This window comes from Pieris brassicae, chromosome 8 (genome assembly GCF_905147105.1).
Source record: "Pieris brassicae chromosome 8, ilPieBrab1.1, whole genome shotgun sequence".
In the NCBI taxonomy this organism is placed as follows: Eukaryota; Metazoa; Arthropoda; class Insecta; order Lepidoptera; family Pieridae; genus Pieris; species Pieris brassicae.
Genome location: NC_059672.1, coordinates 11,861,662 through 11,889,577, shown reverse-complemented (window position 1 = coordinate 11,889,577; position 27,916 = coordinate 11,861,662). Strand labels below are relative to the sequence as shown.

At 34.9% G+C, this 27,916-nt stretch overlaps 3 protein-coding genes and 1 non-coding gene across 5 annotated transcripts in view; 2 read left to right on the top strand and 2 right to left on the bottom strand.

Moving 5' to 3' along the window:
• Positions 1 to 4,035, top strand: part of LOC123713160 (fukutin-related protein) — a 4,906-nt gene extending 871 nt beyond the window's left edge. The window contains exons 2-5 of the mRNA XM_045666703.1: positions 151 to 333; positions 1,623 to 1,795; positions 1,917 to 2,196; positions 2,431 to 4,035. Coding sequence (XP_045522659.1) covers positions 151 to 333; positions 1,623 to 1,795; positions 1,917 to 2,196; positions 2,431 to 2,553 — 759 coding nt within the window. The 3' untranslated portion in view covers positions 2,554 to 4,035. The remainder of the gene's footprint in view (positions 1 to 150; positions 334 to 1,622; positions 1,796 to 1,916; positions 2,197 to 2,430) is intronic.
• Positions 3,946 to 27,916, bottom strand: LOC123713159 (dynein intermediate chain 2, ciliary). 2 transcript variants are annotated; one of them, XM_045666701.1, is made up of 17 exons: positions 27,824 to 27,916; positions 23,240 to 23,353; positions 22,839 to 23,043; positions 22,521 to 22,646; positions 22,279 to 22,395; positions 21,694 to 21,821; positions 19,419 to 19,553; positions 18,006 to 18,135; positions 17,517 to 17,684; positions 16,777 to 16,920; positions 16,278 to 16,387; positions 15,924 to 16,101; positions 7,895 to 8,123; positions 7,229 to 7,328; positions 6,685 to 6,818; positions 4,999 to 5,092; positions 3,946 to 4,080 (listed from the first exon to the last, which is right to left on the bottom strand). In XM_045666701.1, exons 1-17 carry the CDS (start codon positions 27,836 to 27,838, stop codon positions 3,994 to 3,996), a joined length of 2,214 nt encoding a protein of 737 aa, XP_045522657.1. In that variant the 5' UTR covers positions 27,839 to 27,916; the 3' UTR covers positions 3,946 to 3,993. The 2 variants fall into 2 exon arrangements, with proteins under 2 accessions (XP_045522657.1, XP_045522658.1); XM_045666702.1 differs by having other exon boundaries at positions 23,240 to 23,350; positions 27,824 to 27,908.
• On the bottom strand, positions 5,561 to 5,633 carry Trnat-ugu. The gene has a single exon. It is a non-coding gene; the product is annotated as a tRNA-Thr (tRNA).
• On the top strand, positions 14,062 to 15,898 carry LOC123713161 (serine hydrolase-like protein). Its single transcript, XM_045666705.1, has 3 exons — positions 14,062 to 14,278; positions 14,487 to 14,697; positions 14,805 to 15,898. Exons 1-3 carry the CDS (start codon positions 14,174 to 14,176, stop codon positions 15,494 to 15,496), a joined length of 1,008 nt encoding a protein of 335 aa, XP_045522661.1. The 5' UTR covers positions 14,062 to 14,173; the 3' UTR covers positions 15,497 to 15,898.

Here is a 27,916-nt window from a genome sequence, read left to right as displayed (position 1 = left end):
ATGTATAATATAAGCAAATGCATTATTTTATTTTTTATTGCCAGCTTTATAAAACTCAATCATGTCTTTTGATTATGTTTAACATTTTATTGACTTTTTAAAGACATATTTCTGTACTATGAAAAAGTAAAAATCAACAATTGTTTTCAGATACAAATAATTGATGGCAAATTCAGTTCTGGTAGAAGTGTATTAAAGACTCCTATATCGAAGCAGAAAGCATCAAGACGGCAACGAGAATATAGAATAGCACTATATAAACAGCTAGGTGTAAAAGCAGTTGTACGAGATGATGGCAGAGTTCAGTGGTATGGTTGCAAAAGAGAAACTCAGGTATTTTTTATAGTAAATCAATAAAATGTAATTTAAATATCCTTTATCCTTTCAACATAAGAAAACTGTTAACAGAGTCAAGTCCCTACACTGTAATTAGTAAATTGAATTTTGTGTTAGAGGCAGTGGCATAGCTACCTAGGGGCAAAGCGGGGCGGTGCCCCGGGGCCCTCGAACTTTTGGAAATTTCTCTCATTTTCAAAATAAATATGACAGGTTGCAACGCCACTTTAATCATGACAACTCAGTTGAGAGAAATTCAAAAGTTATACCTAGGGAATTCCCCTAAATTCTTACTGTAGGTTGGCAGTGTTGTCAATTTGACGGAATATGTGCGTTTTATTATTGATCAATGCGCTTTGTATCGGGAATTTGAGTGAAAAAAAATTTCGAGAATGGATTAAAAATGTATGCTTATCAGGAGTAAGTAAGCTAATTTCAATAAAAGATAGATAATACGCTCATATTGAATCACAAAGTATTGAAACAAAAATACTAAATTTCGAGTTCGTGTTAGTTTGCAAATTCATGCACAGTGTATTGAACAACATCAATTTTGCATCCAAAACTTTACAAAAATGCGACATAAATTTGGTTGAGGCGGGTAAAGTTTCAATAGAAACCAAAGCAAAGTTGCAAATTTATACAAATGATTTCGAATTATTCAAGTGCAAAGCCAGTGAAACTGCAAGAAAATATGGTATTGATACCCATTTTCAAGAAAAAAGGCAAAGAAAAGTTAAAAAACATTTTGATGAATTAGCTGCTGATCACCTATTTCCAAACTGACAAAACATATTTGAAATTGAGATTTTAAATAATGTACTAGACATGAAAACAAAACCGCATCAAGCCTGGATTTAAACGAAGTCATTGATACTTTTGCGAAAACTAAAGCTAAGAAAAAAATGATATTTACTCAGTTGGTAGGCCCGACCGTATATAATAAAAATAAACCATTGAATCTTCTCTATTTAGTTTTATTACCTGCCCTGAAGTGCACAAAAAGAGCTTAAGTAGCTTAGCATTTTAAAAGTATATGTATATTTCATATGTTTATTTGATAAAACCTAATCAGTTTACATAGCAGTTTTCAATTTGCCCCAGGGCCCTTGGTAACCAAGCTACGCCACTGGTTAGGGGAAAAAGATAAGGTTCTCGGAGTCTCTGTATTGTGATGCATGTTATGCTTAATAAGTAGAATTCATGTTAGTTTAATTTTTTATTATACATTAATTCCTTTTTTTCTGGAATGTGTTTCATATTATTTAGTAATTCTATTTTTGCAGCGATGTTTTCCGCCTGTACAAGGTACACCATCCTATATACTTTCTGGCCGAAATATTCCTCCTTGTTGTAGGAGAAATATACGCAGAACAGCAGCTCATGTTCTAAGAGCACTATTACAAGCCGGAGCTAGATGTTGGCTTGAGACCACTTCACTACTTGGTGGTGTAGTACGGTAACTTTGAAATTTATTTTAGTATTACTGTACTGTGTGTGTTAAGACGATGCTAAAGTTTTAAGATTTTTTAGATAGTATCAGTATTGCGTTTACAGTCTTAGTTAAAAAATATTTTTAGGGGAGATCTTTTACCTTGGGCGGAATATGCAGAAATCGGTATACACTCGGCTGACTTGCCAAGAGTTTCTTGGCTCCAACGTGGAGGTGCAGACAACGATGGCTTTGTATGGGAACGTGCGACAAAAGGACATTACTATAGAGTGGCTTATTCGGCTACAAATAGGGTTTATGTTCTGATTCTTCCCTTTACACCAAAGAATGGTACTATGTGGCCAGCTGACTGGGTAATGGCTCATCAGAGAGAGTTTCCTGAAAGACACTTGCACCCGCTTGCTCAGGTATCTTAAAATTTGTACTTATTGGCTAATAAGAAAAAAACCATATAAATGTACGTATATGTATAAATACGTATATGTGATAAATCCTATGACCCGGCCGCTTTATATTTTTATATATCATATCTTTTATGGTTGTTACCAGTAATAATCGCAGTCCACGTTTTATAATACATGATTTCATTTAGAATTAAGGATAACCACGAGTCACAACTGTAAAACAATGTTGCCTTACAGATTCAGTTCGCAGGTCGACAGGCTCCGGCACCAAATGATGCACGCGCATTTCTTGATCTCAAATTAGGTGCTAATTCTCTGGAGAGATGTCAGAAAATTGGCCCTAAACTTATTTATCCCTAATTTTGATGGCAAAATTTTGCTTTAAAACAAAGGTTTTTGCTTCGCAATACTTGATACCAAAAATTTCCAAATTGAGATTTATGCTTTCGAGCACGGTTATTTACTATGTGATATTATTTAAGTTAGAAACAAGGAAACTCATAGTACTAATACAGTCGTTATTTACTAGCCGCGTTACTCTGTAACACCAACACGATGTGAATAATTTATACTTTAATAACTAAATTTTGTCTGGTGTTGACACTCTGTAACCAAACATTATGACATCAAGCAATGGACGGTAAGGTTGCTGGTGGAGACAAGACGTATAATTATAAAATTATACTAAAAATATACTTTATATAAACACAAAATTGCATTGATGTGATGACGTATTTGTTTTCATTATGTTTTTAGTATGAAGTAATCGAAAATCAATTATGTAATATTTTATTTTTATGAAATTTTGGAAATTATTAATATGTCCTTTAGGTAACATTAAATTTAAGATTTAAACAATTGTGTTTTTCTGTGAAATGTAGGATTATGTTTGTAATTATTTATTATTTAGATAATATTATTGTTCAAGGTTGTAAAGATCTCTATCTAGTCAAAGTTTAAATTTATATTTAAGCCATTTAATGGTAATGTTTTGTTTGTTAGAGTTTAATAATTTAAAAATACCGCACAATTAGGTCATTATAGACCTATTGTTTATGACATAATTGTGCGGTGATAGGTATCAACTAAAATAGAATCCAGTTGGTCAATATAGATACCGGCAAACATCTTGACGTCCTTGCGCCTGCGCAGAAATGATGTTTAGGTATCACTGGGAGGTCGGCGGCGGGAGATTGACGTGTCGATCGCGTGATTGGTAAATCAGTTGACGTTTGTGTCCCGCGCTGCGCAAACTTTCCCCATCTCCCTTGTTTAATGCTCAAGAAGTTTGCTGGTATCTGTACTAGGCAGAAATGTCCACTGATTTAAAAAAAATCAGGTACATCAGTATTTTTATTCGATTCTGTAACCGTAATATATTTACTAATAGTTGTATTTATCGTAAATTATAAGTGACAAAGCGCTAGCATTCATGTACAATCTCTTATATTCATTCAAAAGATCTTTTAATTTAATGTCAAATGTTAAAAATTTATGTATTAGCATTTCAATTTTTTTTACGTGTTGCATTTGTTTTATTTAATTTTATAGCAAGAATAGGAAACTCAAGTCCGTTTTCACTATCACCTCATATTTGTTTGTGGCATTGTTGACAATAAATAGAAGGCTCTTTTATTCAATGGCAACCTGTATAAGCAATACTTTTGTGATTTAATAATTCTATAAATAGCTTTAAAATGCATCGCTTAATGGCTAAAATAAATAAAATCATATTTTTGATGTTTTATTTTGTATATAAGTCAATATTAAAAACTAAATAACAGTAAAACATTAATAAATTCAATCGTCTTCGAACTTCTCATCGACTACTCCAGTTTGGAATGGCGGATCACGGACCAAGCTTAACAATTTGTCCAACTTCATGATCTAAAAAGATACAATATTTTATAATAAATATTTCGTAACGTAGAACCTAGAATAATGTTTATCATGTTTACTGATTCATGAGAAATCAAATATAATTACAAATATAGCTTACTATATAAACTTTAAACAGCATATGAATTTTTAGAAATGTTCGCTGTAAATATCTAAATGTTGGTGTGATTTTGTTTGTATAAGGAATGTATAAAATATATGGTTTTTAATATAACACTTTGTGAGACCTACGTCATCTAACGACAAAAATCATCGATGTCACGATCTATGCGTCTTGGGAAGTACTGATACTTAATATTATGTAGAAAATCGTTTCGGAATAGAGCCGGAATCGCTGAAGTATGTACTTTGTTAATGTTAATAGCATTTTTAATTCTCAGAAAAATAATTATCAATGTGATCAAAGATGATGTAGATATAACATAGCATATGTTATATCTACATTAACCCCAAATATTACTAGATTATATAGATAACAATACGATTAATTCTTAATTATCAGCTCGTGACAGATTTTTTGATGGCACTAATTTAACGCGGTAATATAGTAGTTTTGGTAAGTTGAAAGTTACAAAATGCATATTTAGAAACAAGTTCGGCAATTAAACCTTAGCAGTAAAGTAAACAAAAATGAGTCGTCAAAATAACGAAACTATCGAACTGCCCATTCAATAATGTTTACAGACCATTTAAGTACTAGTTTGCTTACGTATTCTTAGTTCTTACATTATAGGACGAAATAACTGGCCAATTGCTTTTTATTACTGTCGCACACATTAACTAACTGCCAAAAATAAAATAACTGCCATTATAACGTCTCGTATATTTAAACAACAGTTCAAAAAATTAGTTGCCTTTTGTGATTACGCATTAACCTCTTGCTAACTTATCTGCTAAGAATCGTACCTGTAAAGTTCGTTGTTCTACGTTCTGGGCCTTCTTAGGTGGTTTGCACATTACTCTTAGGTTAGGTGACAATTTCACAACGTGGCAAGTACCTCTGGAAATGTACAAAAAATTATTATTATGAATGCGTAAATGTTTTTGTAAGCATAAAGTCTAAGAGACAGCTGGTCATGTCACCGTTAGAAAATACTTAACTATCAAGAAAATATATACAAAAATCTCAGGTTTTTCACTCGGTTTTTTACTTTCTAGACCTACTACCCTAGCTTAAACCTTCATGCGTTAGTTTAAAATATATGTGGCGTTTCTGAATCTCTCTCAGTAGGTATAGGAGGGGGTCATACTCAAAGTTGTTCATTATTTTTTATTCTAAATGAAATAAATGCAATTGAACTAAGTCAAAACCGACATACAATTGATCACGACACAATTTTATGCATTAATCTCGAAAACCAATAATAATTCATATTCGCTAAACATAATATTCTCACTAAAATTGACTAATTAATCTATTAAGTCATCTTTTTATATAGTATAAGAAAAAAATAAAAAATGGTGACAATGCCCCCAGAGAGATTTGAACTCTCGACCCCTGGTTTACAAGACCAGTGCTCTAACCCCTGAGCTATGGAGGCGACACTAAAGAGGTCGAAATATTATTATGATATCTATACCTATAACCTGTTACTTCATTCATCCGATATCATATTAATAATATTTTTTTCTTTTTGTGCATAAATTATTACATTATATTATCGACATGTCCTTCAGTGCGATGCTGTGACACATTATTCATTTAACTTTCCAAGAATACATACATTTCACTTTTCCGTCATTATTGTAAGAAATAAATAATATAAAAATATTTATGAGAGAACTGGAGACGATCACAGATCTATAATTTGATAAATTGTTAGCTTAAATAATCTTTCTAGCATAAAAAAACAAAGTTGTAAGTGCCGCTGTTTCTTAATGGCATTCAATTATTATTTAAGTATAAATTTATTAATATTAATAAAAAAATACATCGAGTCCTGTAAAAAAAATCCGGGGTAATAAAATGTTTATGATAGTTTTATATAATGTTCACTTATAAGGATTTATATTATCTATATATTTATTTTTCTAAATCTCATATTGGGATTATATAAAGGCCAAGAGCACTTTGTCGCTCTTCGGCACTCCCCTTAAACTTACAGAATCGGAATACTTGTGGTTGACATAACGAACGATGTTCAGTTTCGAGGTCATTTAGAAGGAAAGGCTGATTTAGCCCCCAAGAAGCTCGTTGTGTACAAGAGGGCAAAAAGGCACTTTAGTCAATGTCAGCGCTTGCAACTGTATAAAGCGTTGCCGCGGCGAGCGCCGCTCCCGAGTAGCAGTTCCTTCCATATGACCGTATTTAGCTAACGATCGAACTTCTTGACCAAAGAGCAATTCGCATTTTCGCAATTTCTACCGCATTTACCGTGGAGAGTGTTCAGAAGAGTTGTTCGGATATATACCTCCAGCTGAGTCGTTCCACAACAAAGCGTTTTTTTAAGACAGTTTAAGCAGCTCTCAACCCACACATATGTATACCAGCAGATGTAGTATTACCGAATCAATTCGACTTAAGGTCTTCTTCCCTATGTCTTTATTGTGTATGCTTATAATAAATAGATAATAAAAAAAACATCTACGTACTTGGTGTCCCCGCAAACGACGATTGGTAGTCGAGAGTTGAAATCGATCCTGGTTAATTTCTTAGTTTTCTTAGAGACCACAGCTTGCACACAAATCGGCCGATATTTATTCACGTTCAGGTCATAAACGTAGACCTGTATAATGGTTATGACGTAAAAAAATTAATTATAAGTACGTAAATTTTAATCGATATTTTTTTTTCATGTTTTGTTTTAGATTTGAATATTTTTCCATAAGAGAAATTAATTTCATAAATGCGTAGATAATTATCGTCTAATTACTGTTAATATGCTTTTTAAACGTCCATGACGCGTGCATCGGTGGCATCGTAGCTCTCAAAGGAATGGACCAATTATGATCCGGTATTCTTTGTTAGAAAGCTCACGTTAAAGAAATGGTTTTTACCAAGTAAGCTTTTAATTTGCGCCGCCAGTAATCTACCACATATTTATAAGATATAATAGTCAATATAATCTATTAAAACAAAGAGTAACCTAACGTTTAACTTTCAATTAGTTAATTGTTAAAAGTATAATTGTTGTACCCTTCCATCAGCTGTACAAGCCGCAAACACTGTGCTGGAATAAGGCGCCCATTTCACGTCACCGACAGGCGAGCCGAGCTCAAACATGAATAGTGGTTCGCTGAAATGTTACAAATATAATATATAAAATAAATAAAAATAAATTGATGGCGCTACAACCTTTTAAGTGTGGGCCTCAGATTTCTGTATCTGTTTCATGATCGTTTGTAAATTGAATAAACAAGTAGGTGATCAGCCTTCTGTGCCTGACACACACCGTCGATTTTTTGGGTCTAAGGCAAGCCAGATACCTCACGATGTTTTCCTTCACAGCTAATGTTAAATGTGCACATAGAAAGAAAATTCAATTATTGCACAGCTGGGGATCGAACCTACGACCGCAGGGATGACAGTCGCACCCTGTAGCCACTAGGCCAACACTGCTCATATAAAATAAATACTAAAATATAAAAATCTTCGCAGGTTGTAGCCACGTCATACCGTTCGTCATGTCTTTGGTGATAACCTTAATATAAAGAGAAAATTATTTATTTTGAGCAAGAATTCACACAATATGAAATTTTACTTATAATATTGAACTAGTTCTATTATATTCCATTTAACCTTATTCTTTATTATATTACAAATATTCATGAATAAATTTTACACAAAGATAAAGTCACTCACTCGCGTCCATCTTCCCATATCTTAACTCTCCAGTCACCAGAGCATGACGCGTAAATACTGTTATTAAAGTAATTGTAATGAATTCTATAAACGGGCATATGATGCCCTTGTACTGATCGGACATAATTCCTGTTATATTTCAACGAGCAAGTGTGAATCATCCCATCTTCTGTTCCCACCATGAAAATATCCGATTTCTCTGGGTGAAAGCATATACAGCTACCACAACCTTAAAAAATCGCATAAATTATTCAGTAGAACTACTATTACTGGGTTATTATTTACAATTAGGTTATATTATATACGATTTAGATTTAGATCTTCCAACCTCACCTTTGTACACGTAGAATACTTCAGATTATATTACTTATTTTGTATAATAATTGATAATTTGTCACGGATGCCAGAGTAATAACGACGGAAAGTTTATTATAGTCTTTTATTAACATAGCTTTTACACATACACGGTCACGGTGACAGATTGGACCCCGCACTCTGTCGGCACGCGAAACGTCGGGAAAAATTTGTAAAATTATGTAAAATAATTATCTTAATATTGTTACGAGCTAGGGGATTGGATAGAAAATGCCGTAGATTACTTCGAAGGTTTATTTCTTGATAAATCAATGAGGAATTTATGGGCACAAATTAATTGCAGAGATGCACTAATTGCACGCAAAAACACAGTCACTAATTACACACTTCACTTATGCACACTTCACACTGTACTTTATCACTTGTATTCACTTTATTCGCACTTTATCGCTTCGGTGTTCCTCTTGTGTAATCGCATTCAAAACTAAAGGCGACTAGTCGCGTTTCGGCTCGCTTATATATCCCTGGGAATAATTCTAAACAATATTCGAGAACTTTCTAGGCGGGCTTGCTACTGAGTAGCGATTGCACAATTCTAGAACGTCCGCACTCTTTGTCTCTTTCGCACGTTGCTCCGTCCTTGTCGTACGGCGTTCTAGAGTGCTCGTCTAGTTTCGAGAAAGTTCTGATCTTCTCTCTCTCTCTCGTATCATTTCGTCCTTGTCTCACACCTAGAAAGTTCGGTCTAGAATATTCCTTCCTCAAACGGGTATAACTAGGCCTGAAAACGCCTGAAAACGGGTCTCCTGAAAACTACACCACTCTACTACACATGTTGTGAAACCGACTGAAAAAAGGTTTCAGCTTCCTGAAAACTAGGGTAACATTATGGAAATTACAATTTTCTAATATCTGATTGACTCTCTCCTGAAACGGTCAGAAATCATATTACAGCCTGCTGAAAAGTTTTCTAACTATTGGAAAAATATAGAAACATTGCAGTCGACCCATCTTCGTAACACTACCCTCTCCTTAGACATGCTCGTCCCGAGCATCATTACTTCCTTTATAGGAGGCCATTATCTTTTCCCATCGAGATCGAGTCTGCGGATCCTTAACAGCTGCACAAGCTCTACATTTCTTGATCCAGTCTTCTACATCTGCACGATAATGTATCCAATAAAACATTTCCTTAACCTTCATAAGAGTCCATTTTACTCCTATATGTCCACTAGACAAGTCACTATGACACATTTCTAATATGTCGCGAACCTTGAATCTTGGCACAACAAACTGCAAATGATCGCCTTGAGCATTTTTCCATTTACGACATAACACCCCATTATGGAGAACTAAACTATCCCATTGAGCCCAGTAACTCTTAGTAGTGGTACTTGTTGATGCAACTTTACTCCATTGTGGCTTGACAGCTGAAGATTTCATCCAGTCCAGAATTGGTTTAATGGCAGAATCTTGATGTTGCTCTTCCTGAATTAATTTACCACACCAATCTGGACTAATGGTATCCGTTCTTAGTATCCTCACTGGTTCATTATCCCTTCCATCCTCTTCGTTAACGTTATCGCACGTTCCTTGAGACACATCATCTGAACTCCTTAGCTCTCTTTCATGAGTAGATATGTCAGAAAATTTCTTTAATTGTCCCTCTGCGTTTGATAGAAGTATTGACAGGGCTTCCTTATAGTTATCCAGAACTGTTCGAACTGCGTTCCACTCTTGTTGATTACTAGCCTGTCCGTCCACATTGATTACTCTACAGGCGTCATAACCACTTTTTTAAGAATTGCCTTTAAAACAAACTTCCTGCTCTCCACACTTGAACATTCCTTTTTCCAGATCTATCTTACACTTATTTTATACTTCATGAAGTCTAATCCGATTATGCAGTCATCTACTATGTCGGCAAGAACAACCTTGTGTCTGTATAAACTTCCACCAATCTTGAAGGTTGCGATACCTTCTCCCCGGTCGGTTACGCGCTGACCTGTTGCCGTAACAAGCTGTACAATTCCTCTAGAAGGGCTTTTATAAAATGTCTTCAAAAGCTGGTATCTGATCACTGTTCGTGAAGCTCCAGTATCAAGGGTAAACTCACACCTACATCCGTTTACTTCTCCGTCGATAACAATGGTATTCCCATCCTGAGTTTGAGTGATCATAACTTTTGGGGCCTTCCTTACAGAACCGGCCAGCACCCGCCCCGTGGTCCTGGCTTCTACTCGTTTCCCTGCCGCTAATCAGCGGCAGTCACACCCGCTGCTTCCGGTTCCCCACGTCTAGTCTTTATTTCGCCTCTGAGATCTTTTTTAGGGCATGAAAACCTCATATGCCCTATTTCCCCACAGAGGTAACAGGTGGGTCCACGTTGGGAACTTGGTTTTTCCGTGACAGCCCTAATGCGGTTAGGTCGATGATCCTTGCAAAATGCTTCCACCTCCAACGCATGGGCAAGAGCATCCTTAAGTTCCTTATGGTGACCGAGGTTCACAGCCATTCGAATTTCACGGTCTCGAATACCGTCGACAAAAGCTTGAACCAGCATCTTGTCTGCAACATCTGGTGAGGATGCGTACGCCTTCCTTACCAGCTTCTCTATTTCAAGTCACCATTTTTGCAAACTTTCATTTGTCTGCTGTATTCTATCTTTCAATTGAGCCCTGTAAACGTGCTCTAAATGTGCGTCTCCATACCGTGATTCCAGGGCATCTAGCAGTTGCTTCAACGTCACCTTACCTTTCTTGGTATCTAATATAGAGAGGGCTTCGTCTCGCAGTCCCAGAATAAGGGCGGTAACTGCTTGATCGTCAGTCCACCCGTTTGACTGTGCTACAGTCTCAAATTGAAGCTTGTACGCGCCCCAAGAAGATGTACCATCAAAGGGAGGCACTTTCACATTTCCAGGTGGTGCTACAGTTGTGACAACACCAGAGGTCTTCAGGCATTGGATTTCATTTTCTAATCCAAGGATACGTTTATCCTGCTTGGATAGCTTACAATCCATATTAGATTCCAAATTCTCGATCTTTTCATCTACCTGTATTTTCAGGTCACAAAGTTTTTCTCCTATACGACGAGCCTGCTCCTCTTGACGTCGTGCCTGCTCCTCTATCATGCGACGTGTCTGAGCCTGTTCTTCCATCATTTAGCGTGTATGTTCTTCTTGACGGCGTGCCTGTTCTTCTTGACGGCGTGCCTGTATCACTTATCACTTGTATTCACTTTATTCGCACTTTATCGCTTCGGTGTTCCTCTTGTGTAATCGCATTCAAAACTAAAGGCGACTAGTCGCGTTTCGGCTCGCTTATATATCCCTGGGAATAATTCTAAACAATATTCGAGAACTTTCTAGGCGGGCGTGCTACTGAGTAGCGATTGCACAATTATAGAACGTCCGCACTCTTTGTCTCTTTCGCACGTTGCTCCGTCCTTGTCGTACGGCGTTCTAGAGTGCTCGTCTAGTTTCGAGAAAGTTCTGATCTTCTCTCTCTCTCTCGTATCATTTCGTCCTTGTCTCACACCTAGAAAGTTCGGTCTAGAATATTCCTTCCTCAAACGGGTATAACTAGGCCTGAAAACGCCTGAAAACGGGTCTCCTGAAAACTACACCACTCTACTACACATGTTGTAAAACCGACTAAAAAAAGGTTTCAGCTTCCTGAAAACTAGGGTAACATTATGGAAATTACAATTTTCTAATATCTGATTGACCCTCTCCTGGAACGATCAGAAATCATATTACAGCCTGCTGAAAAGCTTTCTAACTAGTGGAAAAATCTAGAAACATTGCAGTCGACCCATCTTCGTAACAATATATTAGGTCCTTACATATGAAATTGGCGTATTTCGTACTGGCCACTTTAATCACGATGTTCTCCTCTTTGGTAAGGAATTCCAAATTCAAATTTGTACAGCTATTTAATACTCATGTATTTGTTCTTTGATGACCGTCATTCATTTGTTTTTTTCTGTTTGCGTCACTCATTTTACAAAATGGAAAACTTAAAGTATCGCATTATTTACGAGTACGAGTTCCGCCGTGGCACTAGCACTAGGCAATGCTGCGGAAACGACTCGAAGGGTGAATGATGTGTACGGCGGTCATGTTGCAAAAGAAAACACAGTTCGTTCTGGAAATTTCGACCTGCAGAACAAGCCCCGTGGACGGCCTGAGACCCAAGTTGATAATGAAATATTGAAGGCTATTGTGGTAGCGGATCCATCGCAAACCACGTCCGAGTTAGCAGCAGGCTGCGGTGTTAGTGATAAAACTGTTTTAATATACTTGAAGCAAATTGGGAAGATTAAAAAGCTTGAAAGGTGGGTACCTCACGAATTGACTGAAGCAAACCGGCAAACGCGTGTCGACTGCTGCGTTACATTACTGAACCGGCACAATAATGAAGGTATTTTAAACCGAATCATTACCTGTGATGAAAAATGGATTCTTTACGATAATCGGAAGCGCTCAGCGCAATGGTTGGATCCTGGTCAGCCAGCCAAATCCTACCCCAAGCGAAAATTAACCCCAAAAAAGTTACTGTAAGCTTTTGGTGCACTAGTGCTGGTATTGTTCATTGCAGTTTACTCAAATTTGGCCAGACTATTACGGCTGATGTCTATTGTCAGCAATTGCAAACCATGATGGAAAAGCTAGCGGCTAAACAACCATCGTCAATCGCTCCACGACACTGGTACTTCACGACAACGCTAGACCACACACTGCACAACAGACGGCTACCAAATTAGAAGAGCTTCAATTGGAATGTCTAAAACATCCTCCGTACACCCCGGACCTTGCTCCAACAGATTACCATTTTTTTCGAAATTTGGACAACTTCTTTCAAGTGAAAAAATTTAACTCTGATGGGGCAGTCCAAATCGCCTTCACAGATTTTATTGATTCCCGTCCGACTGGTTTTTTTAGTAAAGGGATCAATGAACTATCTATGAGATCGCAAAAGTGCATAGAAAACAATGCATCATACTTTGATTAATTAAATATATTATATTTAAAAATATTCGACATTTTGTTCCTCCCATACAAAACGCCAATTTCATATGTAAGGACCTAATATATAAATCTCCTGTCACGTTTGTCCGCGATGGACTCCTAAACTACTTAACGGATTTTAAATTAAATTGGCACACCGTGAGCAGTCTGGTCCAACTTAAGAGATAGGATAGCTTAGATCTTTAATTATAGTCGCAATTTTATTTTATTGCAAATTATTTGTCTATAATCAAGTGACAGTCACAATTATCTGTTAACTCCAAAAGATTCTAACAGATGTCGATACTTTTCTACTGGATTGAGTAAGTAATCAATAGATGGCACTGCTATGGTAAACCGACAAACGTGTCATATAAGCTACAATTCAATATCATGATTACCACGTGTTCTTGAGGCTAAAGTATAAATTAAATTTATTTTGTAGTAAACGAAATACCGTGAAAATCAATTATTTCTACTTTTTTTTAATTTTTGGTGTTAGCATAGCCAACCAATTGTTACTTAGACCGAAGTGTTAATCAAATTCAAATTATAGTGACGATAATACAGTGAAATTATTCTTTAGTGTCACGGTATTAAGGCTAACTAAAACCACATTAAGGAGAAACGAAGTTCGTGGGGGCAGCTAGTAAGTTTATAATAATACATAGCTTCAATCAATATTTATTGTCAAACAACTTTACACAACTCTTTACAAAGTGTTATTACACAGAGTATAAAGTGCGCGAGTGAAATATTCTAGAACTCCGGCATCCGGTTTTATGGAGAATTAATTTTTATATTCAAAATAAGACTAACGTAACGTTGTCATTAATATTTAAATGTGGAAAGTAATTTAGTTTGAAGCGTACTATCGTAGCGGCAAACGTCCGACAGTTACGTTACGAACTTTTCGTTTATATAAATTATTATGTTTATTTAATCAAAATAATATGGCTAAGATAATGAAAAAAGTTATTTTGCTTAATAAGGACCAATTTACTAAACCGTTATTTGTATTTTTAGGAAAGTCTATATATAATGGAATTCATTCAGATGTAAGTAAATTTTAAAAAGTTATTATCAATATATAATAAAAAGTGAAGAACTCATGGTAAAGCGTCATCGTTAAGGAAACGAATGGGTATATATTTCCCTATGTTCGTTTGTTTTGGTTTGATTTCGGATTGAGTTAATTCATACTAGGATTAGGTGGCAATTTCCATGGACGACTGTGTCGTAAAAAATCTATATTGTTTTTTTCAGGTAGCTGTAAAAGAAATCAAAATACCAATACCCGGGGGTTATATAGCAGGTAAACTATGGGGTAACGATCAGCAACAACCAATACTTGCTTTACATGGATGGCAGGATAACTGTGGCGTATGGGACGCTTTAGCGCCTATTGTCTGTGATAAAAAGCCTATACTGGCTATCGATTTACCTGGCCACGGTCTTTCATCATGGATAGCACCAGGTACCTTATCATGTTATAAGGCAGTCATAAATAGTTAACTTCGTTTTTGTATTGAACAGACCAAGATCTCAATAGTACTGTCAGTTTTAAACTGCTTCTTTTTACAGGTGCCTTGCAAGACACCTGGGACGTTGTACAATATATTACAGAGTTAAAGAATTATTTCAAATGGGACAAGTTTTCTATACTGGGTCACTCATTAGGGTCGGTCGGAGCTCTACGATATGCCGGGTTGTACCCTAAATACGTCGACTTTTTTATAGCCATTGAAAATCTTGTATACGAGGATCATGATATTGATTTCTTTCTGAAATATCTTCCGAAGGAGTTAGAGAAATGTCAAATGAGTCAACATGCTCTTAACAAAGACCCACCGGAAGGTACGATGGAGGATCTAACTTATAAATTATATACTGCGATGAATAAATCTGTATATAAACAAAATATGCACTATTTAACACAACGAGCTATAAGGCCTTCTAAAAGGGACCCAACCAAATTTTGTTATACGAGAGATATCCGTTTAAAATATATATCCATGAAGCCGCAAAATACAGAGTTCCTAGAAAGGTTATTTAGCCGTCTCTCGTGTCCGTTGTTGTATATTAAGGCAGCTAACTCGTCGTATAAATTATCTGACGAACACTGTTTAAGGGTGAGAAGAATCCTAGAAAAAAATAACCCTAATTACGAAAGCCACACTGTTGGAGGTAGCCATCACGTTCATGTAAATAACCCAGAGAGACTGGCGCCGATAATCGTTGATTTCTTCAGAAAACATAAGATTATTCAGGAATGAATATATTTTAGGTTGTTAACTTAATGTTAAGAAATTAAAATATTTACAGCGAAATGATAGCGGTTTTGCGTTAAAATTTACGATGTTTGCACGTAATGTCGTTAAATTTTCGCAATAATAGATATTGAGTTATATACTAAAAAGAAAATGTGTGATTTTTATTATAAATATTTACTATGAAGGTGGACCTATGTATTGTTATAAGTTTAGTTTCAGATGCCCTTTGGATTACGTAGTATACGTTACAAAATTCAATATATACTTGTGTTTTTATAAATAATTAACTTAGCTAATACCGACTTGCACATGTAAATGTTACAGGAAATAAAATCTATACATGTAAATTTTATTTTATACGGATGTTTTATCTTCCATCATACGTTAAAAAATCCTACAGTAAATAAAAAAATAATTTCAGATTACTCACTGTTTACTGTGAGCATAGTCCCGTCAGGTCCAGGTATTGGTGGAATATCGGATCTAAGCGTGATGATGGTAGTGGCTTGTAATTCTCCCGGCATCACTGCCCATTGAACTACTCGTCCATCCCCAGAAATAGAGAAGAAAGAGGCTTCACCATCTATTAAACGGGCTCCCCAACGAATCTAAATAACATCTTTCTTAGTATTTGATAAATTTAAAAGATAAACCTATATCGCTTTAATTTGCTTTTTCTTTGCGAGCCGAAATATTACAATTTTATTTTTAAAATTTATAAATTTCGGTTAGAATACTACTAAGTCTTGTTCCTAATATGCATATTTATTAGACGGAAACTTACCTCCCAAACAATATTGCTATGTTTGTCTCTCACGGAATCGGACTTGTACTGGTATGAAGACTCCAGAGTGAGTTGTGCGTTGTACACGCAAACGTTACCATCGTATTGGCCTAAATAGTTTTATAATTTAAAATGATACAAATAAACCAGTGACGCTACAACCGTTTTAGGTTCAGTTAGGGCCTCAGTTTCTCCAGTCCAGCACAGGTGGCACAGAAGGCTGATCACCTACTTGCCTATACAGGAATATAGTTAAAGAAAATATCCAATCTGAGGGAAAGGGTTACATATAAAGTAACGTTTTCCAGAAAGACTAATTATATGTAAATCTAATGTAATAATTATATTTTATTTTACAATATAAATTATTTTATTTATTGTCATCGATATCAGGTAAATATTTCAAAGCTAATGTTGCTTTAGACATATTTTCTTTCATAGAAAATTATAAAATTGCAGTTGCTAGAGATTTTAAATACACAAATAAAAGACTACGTACCAACACATATAAGGTAGGGTGTTTCCGTATACACATCGAGGCATATGATCGGTGACTCGGTGATTACCGAGTATTCCGGATAAGCAGGATTCTTAATGCTAAACAGGCAAAGGCAACCGTTCTTTTGCTGGTTTGTGAAATCCACTGTAATAATATTGTTTACATACTTTTTAGCGAGAGATGTCTTTATACATTTATGTAAATATTGTCGAAGAAATTTTATTTAAATCCAGTGTAATGTTGACATTTCAATTCCAATTCAGGTCAATTCTCATATTATTTGTATCGTATATATCATATCAAATGTTATTAAATTTATATCAACTACAGTATCTCACGCAAATAATAATTTATTGATTAATACATTTTTTCCAAAAGTAATACACCAAGTCGACTTTTAAAGACTCTAGTCGGAAGATCTTTTAATTCTTTTGGTAAATTATTGTAAACCTTAATAGCCATACTAATGGTGTTTTTCCTAAACAGTTCCAGATTGATTTTTGGCACAGCCAATTTATCCCCATGTCTACTTCTTACTTCGACTTAAAAATATGTATGTTTCTGAGCACGAATAAGGACATTTCTAAAATATAGATACAGGGAAGAGATAACATTTTGTTCTTAGATAAAGGCACGCAATTATCAATACAGTTTGCTCCACAAATTGCTCTAATACATTTCTTTTGAGCCTTAAAAAACCTATCTACTTCAACTACTAATCCTATATACTATTTACTTACAGGATCCATAAGCAACAGCGAAGAGATCTTGATAGTGTGGATTCCACTGTACTTCGCACACAGCATGACTCCTCATTGGCTCAAACTGAAACTTCCATAGCGGAAGCAGCGACCCCATACCTTCACGGAAATCGTCTGATGGGTCGTCCCAATAGCGATAGTCTTGGGCTGTTAATATTGTATGCATATAAGTAATAAGAGCGATATTGTTTTTAATCGTACTCTTTGTTTGTTTTATTTAAATTTGTACATAACAAATAAATAAATCAAAGTTGTCGCGTGTTTTAGTTTAAATTCAACCCAGTAGATATCATTTATGAAACGAATACAGAATGCATATACTAAATGCTATTTTCATCCCTCACATTGCCCGTAAATATGTAATACCCGTAAATTTAAAATCATAAATGAAGGACTTAAATTAATAACAAAAAAATCTTATGACGAATGACATTGTTCTATATTAGAGAATAAAAAAATTATCCTTACCAATATCATCAAAAATATTTTGATTGACCAGCCTCTCCAGAACGGTCCAAGCTTCGCGTATACGCTGAGCAAGTTTCTCGTCGTGAATTTGTTGTTCGGATTTTGCGTGTTTCGCTGCTTTCTTGCGCAACTTAATACGAAAATGAAGTAATTTTAGACTTCAATTCTAATTTTGTTGTATTTGATGGAAAATCATTAAATAGGCATTAATAACACGGGTAACAACATTTGACTTCGACTTTTAGGCATAAATTTTCGATATTCTAGGTCGTAATCAGTTGAAAAATATTACGTTTAATATCATATTTGCTTTTGTATTTTGGAAGATCTGTCTGCTTGAACGGTATTTTTCAAAAACTGAGGTTTCATAAATGGAAACTATAACAAAGGCAAACTTTATACCAATAAAGGTATTTTCTTTTAGTTTTAGCAAAATTTAACGAAAGCTCATAAAACAAATAACGGGCAAAGAACGGATTTTTGTGTACTGTTTGCTATTGATATGATGGTTCTGATAAATGAATTATTGTTTTATTATTTATTTTATTTATTTATTGTATAAGTGTTCTTAATATAAAGGAAGTTGGTGTGGTGGAAACACAAACTGTGCACAGTTTTTCTATCCACCAGGACGTCGAACATAATTAAATCATTAACACACACACACACACATATATATATTAAGGCCAGTGACATATAAACTGTAAATTTATAACAATCAAACCATTCAAACGATTTAAAATTGCACGTAAAACGTCATAAATAAATCTAAACACTGACGCGCCATAGATAGCCGATGCAAGAAACCTGTTCTTGTCGAGAATTCTCATTCACATACAGGTGAGTTCCTATATTCGAATATTTTTTTTTAATGACGTATATAGCATAATTTATGTTATGCATAATTTAGAATTGTTTGACTTATGTAGTATTTTTTTAATTTAAATTTAATATTGTTTCTTGTTATATTAGTAAGAAGTGTAGCTGGTATCGAGTTTATTAAATTTGGAATAATGTAATCTAATGTTTATTTCCCATATAAATTATTGTATTTGGGTAATAGGAATTCGTTTTTTAATTTTCTACGTGTTGAGTAGTGCTAGTGAGTTTTAATTGTTTTGAGGTAATTTTCTGTAAAGTAGTTTTCATTTAAAAATCCTAGTTGCACTTTCTCGTGTATGTTATATGTTATAACAAGATGTATACTTATTATTTTTTACTTTTCAATGGAATCATGATTCATTCATGTCGTGCATGGTAATATTAAAGTGTCAGAAAGTTTCTTAGCCGTTCTCGTCTCAACGACCTTGATTTGAGAACTGACAGATGTAAATTCAGTTACATTTAATGTTAATAGTATACTTCATGAATGAATGTCATTTAACTTTGATATAAAAAGGTTTTAATACTTACTCTTTTAGGTTTCTCATCCTCTTTCTCGCGCAGTTTCTTCGCATAATCCTCTTGATAGAAGTCAAATATAATGGATTGGAGGCAGGTCGATCCGTAGTTCGCTCGCGGTGGTGGAATTGTTTGAGTGTCAACAGACTAAAAAAACATAACGTTACAATCGAACACATAATTTTTCAAACCTGTATTGTTTTTTAAGGTTTTTTTCCGCGCATCACCGTATGGAATCAACTACCGACTGAAGTAGTTTCGAACTAATTCAACAAAAGAGCATACCAATTCTTAAAACACCGGCAGCGCACTTGAGAATTTTCTGAGTATCCATTAACGGCGATTTCACTTAATATAATAATAATAATCTTTATTTCTTCTCTCAGATATACATAGAAGGTTATTATGATTAAACTAAGATGATATCATTTGGAAGTGTATGTGAGAGACTGGTCTCTGTAACAGGAGACCTGAGTGACAGATAGCCAGCCTCTCCACCACCGGACCGGAACACGTACAATCAGGTCATTTTTATTGTCATAAGATACTATTACGAGCTAGGGGATCGGATAGAAAATGCCGTGGATTTATTCAAGGGTTTATTTCTTGATAAATCAATGAGGAATTTATGGGCACAAAATTAATTGCAGAGATTCACTAATAACACACAAAAACACAGTCACTAATTACTTCACTTATGCACACTTCACACAGTACTTTATCACTTGTATTCACTTTATCGCTTTGGTGTTTCTCTCTTGTTATCGCATTCAAAACTAAAGGCGACTAGTCGCGTTTCGGCTCGCTTATATATCCCTGGGAATAATTCTAAACAATATTCGAGAACTTTCTAGGCGGGCTTGCTACTGAGTAGCGATTGCACAATTCTAGAACGTCCGCACTCTTTGTCTCTTTCGCACGTTGCTCCGTCCTTGTCGTACGGCGTTCTAGAGTGCTCAGTCTAGATTCGAGAAAATTCTGATCTTCTCTCTCTCTCTCTCGTAGCATTTCGTCCTTGTCTCTCACCTAGAAAGTTTGGTCTAGAATATTCCTTCATCAAAGGGGTATACCTAGGCCTGAAAACGCCTGAAAACGGGTCTCCTGAAAACTGCACCACTCGACTACACATGTTCTGAAACCGACTGAAAAAAGGTTTCAGCTTCCTGAAAACTAGGGTAACATTATGAAAATTACAATTTTCTAATATGTGATTGACCCTCTCCTGAAACGGTCAGAAATCATATTACAGCCTGCTGAAAAGTTCTCTAGGTAATGGAAAAATCTAGAAATATTGCAGTCGACCCGTCTTCATAACAATACAATAGAAGAAAATAAGTAAGTGCTAAAGGAAAACACTGAAAACGGAGTAGTAAAAATAAATTTGGTGAGTGTTTGTGTCTGTGCGTGAGTGTGCGCGCCGGCGCGTGTGTGTGTGTGCACGTGCACACGCAATATAAGTTAAGACCTGCCCATTGTCCCCCAGTTATATAAAAAACCAGATTACGCTTAGACTTTTCGCTAAAAAAAAATCAATGGCGCTACAGCCTTTTTTAGGTCTGGGCTTCAGATTCTGTATCTGTTTCATGATCATTTGTTAATCGAATACGCAAGTAGATCATCAGCCTTCTGTGCCTGACGCACGCCGTCGACTTTTTGGGTCTAAGACAAGTCGGTTTCCTCACAATGTTTTCCTTCACCGTTCGAGCTAATGTTATGCGCACATAGAAAGAAAATCCATGGTAGATAGGATTAGTAGCCGGGGATTGAACCTACGACCTCAGGGATGAGATTCGCATGCTGAAGACACTAGACCAACACTTCTCACTGTATTTGTTAGACAAACTCCCTCAATATTTGTTTCTGATACTTCCAATTAGGCTATTTCAAATTCAATTTTGTTTTTCCAATTAACACGCATGTATTGTATATGTATTATGTTTATGCGTCTTAAGAACATATTGTAGTGAAAGCCAAGAAAGAAATCTATGTAATATTTATAGTCTAACCTATGCTCCTGATAACTCTACGTTCCTGTCGATTCACAATACTTAAGTATTATTTATTTTCCCTATCCAACTGTGATTTGCTACTTATGTGTATAAGGATAAGAATATTGTAACTGTTAATGAAAGGACGTTTTGTATTCATGGCATATAATAGTTATTGTTAAAAAAGACCACCAAACCTTGTATTTATACACACATACTTATTTTTTAATCATCGTACATTATAATACTTTGTTCTAATTAAAAAGCGCAATTTTAAATTGGATCAGCAAGATACTCACTCGTCTAGGATTATTGTAGGTGAGCGCTGCCCTTTCACAAAAGTTGAATTGATTCGCAAGTTTTTTGACTCTGGGTTTGATTTCGATAACATCCTCAACAATTGGCTCTCCACCTTCCACTTCCTCCTCTAGAAAAGGGACAATCACAATTTATGTTTAATTATAAAAATATAGACAAATATGAAATATTACAAATACCAAATTGATGATGATGTTAATATGGCTTTATTCATCAGTATCCAATAGATGTCGCGCTCTCGGCGACCACGAGGACAGAAACGTGATATAAACATCAGATTATGTGAATAATGAAATATATTTACTTATCTTTTTCGTAACACGGTGTGAATAAAAAACGAGTTCTTAAGTATTTATTAATATTAAATACACAATGTGTGACTGTGGCAGGCAGGCATTTTTAGTATAGTATAATAAAGCTCCTCTAGCTTTGACCACTGCTAGTTTTAATATTTTCAATGTAATTGGAATAAGAACTATATTTAGGTTCAATATTAAAGTGCCTTAATGTTTATCGTACCGAAATCAGAATCGTTTAAAATCCAGCATTATATTTAAAACTCTTACTTTCTTCAGCGGCAGCCTCTTCTCCACCCATTTCTGCCTCCTCATCAGCAGCTTCTGTTTGTGCTTGAACATCCTCTTGTGGAGCTTCTGGCTTTTCCTCCTCTTGAACAACATCCTCTACAAATTTTATTTTACGTTTTAAAAAGAAGTCCAAAATCATCAGGTGTAAAGAGTTATAGTAGTACCTCCTAACTCAAGAGGCAAAAAAAATTCAAACAAGAACTTAAGTGTTAAGTGCGTACCCTCTGGTTTTGCTTCTTCCGGTGGTGGTTGAGGTTCGGGTTCTGGTTCCTCCTCCTCTTCTTCCACAGCTGCTGATTTCTTCACCTTAGCACGCTTAGGACCAGCATCATCGAAACCCACCATGCCTTGAAGTAATTGAAACTAATCTTAAATGATTGAAGCTATGAGCAAAATTGTATTGTGAAATTAACGAGACTATAAAACATTTCGTTACTGCCAGTTTTTTAAAAGTAGTATTCTTCAAAGAATTGTGCTAATTGCCATATTTGTAACTTTAACATAAAATTAGTGCTAAATAAGTCTAGAGGTAATCTTACCATAACCAGCTGCAATTTGAGCTTTTGCTTCTTCAGAATCTTTGCGTATTGCCGTTCCCTGATATGTGTATAAGGGGTATGCCTTACCAAACGTTGGTTTAGGTTTGAAAACAAATTTGTTTAGCCCGTAGTGATATGCTACTTCATCAATTACCCATTGAGGATTAATAGTTGTTAGTACTCTTCCAACCTCTTCGTCAAGATCCTGCGATAAGCGAATTCTTATTAATTACCAAACGATTCATGTGACTGTTGAGTGATACGGTCTCAATCCAAGAAACCAGGTTATTATTCTTTTCTTCTATTTTATATTCATCATATACATATATGATGAATATAAAATATATATAAACAGCGTAAAAACTGTTACGTTAATTGTTGAAAAAATGTTGCTAACTAACCGCATCTGGTACTTCTTCTTGATCATCGGGTTTTATCAAGCTGCGTGGTTTTAGCCAGTCCAAAGCTCCGTCATCTTCAGCTAAATTTCCGCGAGACTTAGTAGCTTCCTTCTGCTAGATAGAAAAAAAAATAAACTTCATTTCAACACTATTTTAAAAACGAATATAAAAATTCACGCCCACATCAAATTTCTGCAACGCTCTAGTTAAAAGCACTGTTTCATCATCCAACTTCAAAGCACGTTTGACCATGGCTTTTAACATTATTAAGCTGATTTTATCAACCAATACATATACGTAGGACCGCTGATAAGGACCGCTGTGTTCTAAACGTTAAAGCACCACTTTTATGTACGAGTAAATTCTGCATTTGCATATTATTTTATGTTACATGTTTATTGGTTTCGATCATGTAATCCGATTGTAAATATAACTGCCATTTTTAGCTTAGTGAAAGCAAGCGTAAACAAACTATTAAGAACGATTGCGTGCTTTAAGCATTTGAAATGGGTTAATAACTTTTAAATTCGTGGAAGCATTGTTATTCATGAACACGCAACAAAGTGCGATATAGCGCTACTCACGTCACTGTCTTCGTCAGACAGCATTCTGACTGGAAAAAAGGTTTTGAGATATCCGCAATACACAAGGACATGGGTTTAACTGCAGTCTTCTTGGTAATAATTAAAGCTGAGGTAAACTGCATTGCATTGATTACGAATCGCAAGTGTTAGTTCATAATGAGACACCCAAAGATTTCATGTAAAAAATGATAATCGCGACTCTCATCTGAACAAATTAAACTCGTACAATTTGTATCGTATCCACGTTTATTGAAAAGTAATACGACGAAATGTAATTTAAAATAACGCAAATTTAAATGGCAATAACACATTTAGGATGAGATAAATACCTTACAAACTAACGAAACTCAGCGATATGACAATTATAATAAAAATTATCATAGTAATTATATTTTAAATCTGTAAATCATATAATCGGTATGTTGTTAAAAGCAGTTCCGGTGAGCGTGTCACCGAATTCTAATTAGCGCCGGTGTCTGGCATTAGCTTGTACAGACGACAAGACCGATTTATGCCAGTTCTATTTACCACCCCCTTGTAGGTGTGTTACCCACCAAAGCCTGTTTTTTTATGAAACAGGATGCACACAGCGGGTATGTATCTCAATCTATGAACTCATTCCTTCAGAGATACAACGTTTGTTTATAATTAAGTGCGTTACGATATGATAAGTGTCATGATGTTAATAATTGCTTCTCACATTTTCTAATAAAGCTAGGCGATTAGTGACGGCGAGTTCTAGCTAGAAAGTCGGTTTCTCCGTTCTACGGAGGAGAGAGCCGGCAGTAAATGTAACTTTAGAAGCAATATTTTTTTTAGTAATAAATGTTATTTAGATTTTTTCATTCTTATATTTTTAATGTATATTCAATCGTTATTATCTTTTAAAAATATTAGAAGAAACGTTTTTTAGAATGCGGTAGACACTTGTTTAAAAGCTTTATGTAAAAAGTAATATAGCTTTCCATAAATCGCTTTCTATGAAGAGCAAACTTTACAAGATCGTATTAGCTGCGCACCATTTGACTTTTGAAACGACCTGCATTTGGAATTTCGTGGTATTCGGATAACAGCGAGTTTCAAAGTAAAAAATTTTGGTACTGTGATTTCGTTGGTGGTACTGTTTATTATTTTCACTCATGTCTAATAATTGTTTTAAAGCAGATTTTAGCTGGCCCTGAAAATCATCTCCGAATAATTACTGCAGGAATCTTGCTGAGAACAGAATTGGAGTGAATACGAAATACGCTCAAAAGAATGGCCATAGACTTCGTAAGAAAATGAGGCCAAAAGCTTATTGAGGCTTTGTGTGGTGGCTGATGCAACGTTGACTTGTTGGCCGCGAAAGCATACATAGAACTGTGGACAACTAGTGACAAATGATAATAAGACAAGTAAGTCAAAAGTCTGAAAAGGAGAATTCAAGAAATTTTAATATCCAATTTAAAAAATCTGTCATGGATATAATATAATTGTATTTAATATAGAAAATCAACTGGTCACATGTCAAAAAACTCCCGATTTGTTTGTTCTAGTGGTATATATGGTATGACAATTTTTCTGGTCTCAGATTTTTATATGTTTCGTGATAATTTCTCTTATCACCACACACGCCGCCGACTTTTTGTTTTTTCACGATGTTTTCCATCACCGTACTGTAAACAGAAAGAAGCACATTGGTGCAAAGCCGGGGTTCTAACCCACGCCCACAGACTTGAAAACTCAAGCCACAAGACTAACACTGGTCTATCTATGATCTCGATCCAATTTGTATACACATATACTGAATTTTCTATACAGATAAGAATGACTTTTTGTGTGATATAAAAAAGACGAAATATGATTCAGGTTATAATTTTTTTACGTTCGCCGTTGCTTACGTTGCCGTACGTTGAATTATATATTTAAATATTAATAAAAAAAGCAAATGAGACGTGAACTGCTTACGTATAAATATAATGGTCACACACAATATTGAATTTGCGTTAAGCAGCGTAGAAACTTCATGCCAAGACGAAAACACAAGACTCATATATCCATATTGGTTTATACGAATTACTAATTACAAATAATATTTAACATAATATTTTGAATAATCATCATTACGGAGCTAAAGCTACTAAAGGACACATTTCTAATTTGTTTTTTATTGCCTTACACTTTAAATTAAGATATATTTTTGACCAAATGCTATTCCTATCAATAATGATAATAATTATGTATGATAATACAGTTCCTATGCTATTTTTACAGGTAACAAGCATTCACCAGTGAAATAAAAATATTTTAAAGTAGACTATTTTTTGTATGTTTACGACAATACTTTTCACTTCTTATGGTAAGCTTTTGAGAATACTCACTACTATGTATTTGACATTGACACTATATGCAACAATTACATAAAAAAGGAGAAAAAACAATTAAGGATGTAAAGGGGCAGTTTTACTCCTAATAGTTTCTTACAGACAACCGAAACGTAAATAATATAAACAAAAAAATACAAAACTAAAAATTCTTGTAAGAAGAGGTAGAAACAGACCGGATTTAGGGGAGGGCAAGGGGCCCGGGGGGCCTCCACAAAAGAGTAATAAAGTGTTTTTTTATTAATACCGACTAGTAAACACTACTAAACAACTTTTTATATGTTTGTTAAATACTAATAGAATCTATTTGGTTTCACAACACATTATTGATTGAATAACTCGACTAAAAGAAATTGTTCATTTCATTTGGAAAATAATTTGGGGGGGGGGGGGGGTGCTCTCCTTTGTTGCCCCGAGGCCTTCCAACCTCTAACTCCGCCCCTGGGTAAAAATAACAAAGGTTTATTGGTACAATCTCGTTAGTTCTTAAATGTAATTCCTAAGTTCTTAAATAATTTATTCTGCGAGGTATTCACGGCTACAGAGAGTGCGACACAATCAAGCATTTATAATTGTTAAATTGATCATTAGCACAACGGTAAAACCAATATGAATACACGAAGCCATAACCCAGGACATCAGACAGACACAGCTTGCCAAGGTTATATACAGCGCAGCCTTCGACTTACTGTACTCACACGCAGCTTTTTTATAATAAATCCCAAAGATTTCTCTGAAGACTTACTCCGCCAAATGTCTGGCAGTCGTGGTTTTGACATTTTCAAAACACAAGTCTTGTCTGAAGTCGGCTAGTACAATCCTAGAATTACTTAGTTAAAATATATTAACACCATTTTGTTTTAAAATTGTGATTTACTTGTATTAAGAAGTTGTTATGTTAGGAATATGGTGCCTATTTAACATTCGGGTAATGTATCTGTGTGTGTGACCATTGTACAGTTTGGAGATGTTCAAAATGTATCTGATATAGCGCCCTCTCGTGGCAATTTAAGAAACCGGACGAAACAAATATGCTTTCAGACAATTTTATGAACATTTCTTAATTGCTATAAATCAAATTAGTTACAATTACAACGCATACTATTTAAACTTAACTTGAAGCCCAGTTTGTCTCTGAAAAAATCTATCTAATCTTACCTATAAATAATTATCAGTGGAACATAAGACAATGCCCTGTACACGCCATACTTAGTTTAGAATAAATAAAATAGGAATTAAGATGTAGTGCATTATGATTTATTGGCTTATTTTATCGTTAGATTTTATAATATTGAATTCTGGTTCTTTCATATGAAAAAAAAGGACTTATTTTAAATATTGTGGGCTATGATTAGAAATAGTAGGACGAAAGTCATTGTTATTTATATGCACGTATGGAATATGATTTTGTAATGCGTTACAAGTTAGCAACGCGAGTTAAATCAATAAATTTTATTATAAGCCATACCAAATGTTACATAACATTTATATTGTAATTGACCTTTAACATTTAAAACATAATAGTAACATTAAAAACATGCGTTGAAACATTATTTAAAAGTTCTTCAAGTGTTCCAGTTGCCTAATTTTACAATGATTAATAATTTGTATTTAAATATACCATGGATATTTCGTACCTTTTTTGGAGCCATACTAAGTTAGACGCAAGTAAATCAGCACATAAACATTATTTTAACTTAAAATATATTTTTCGTCCTTCAAAACGTCCG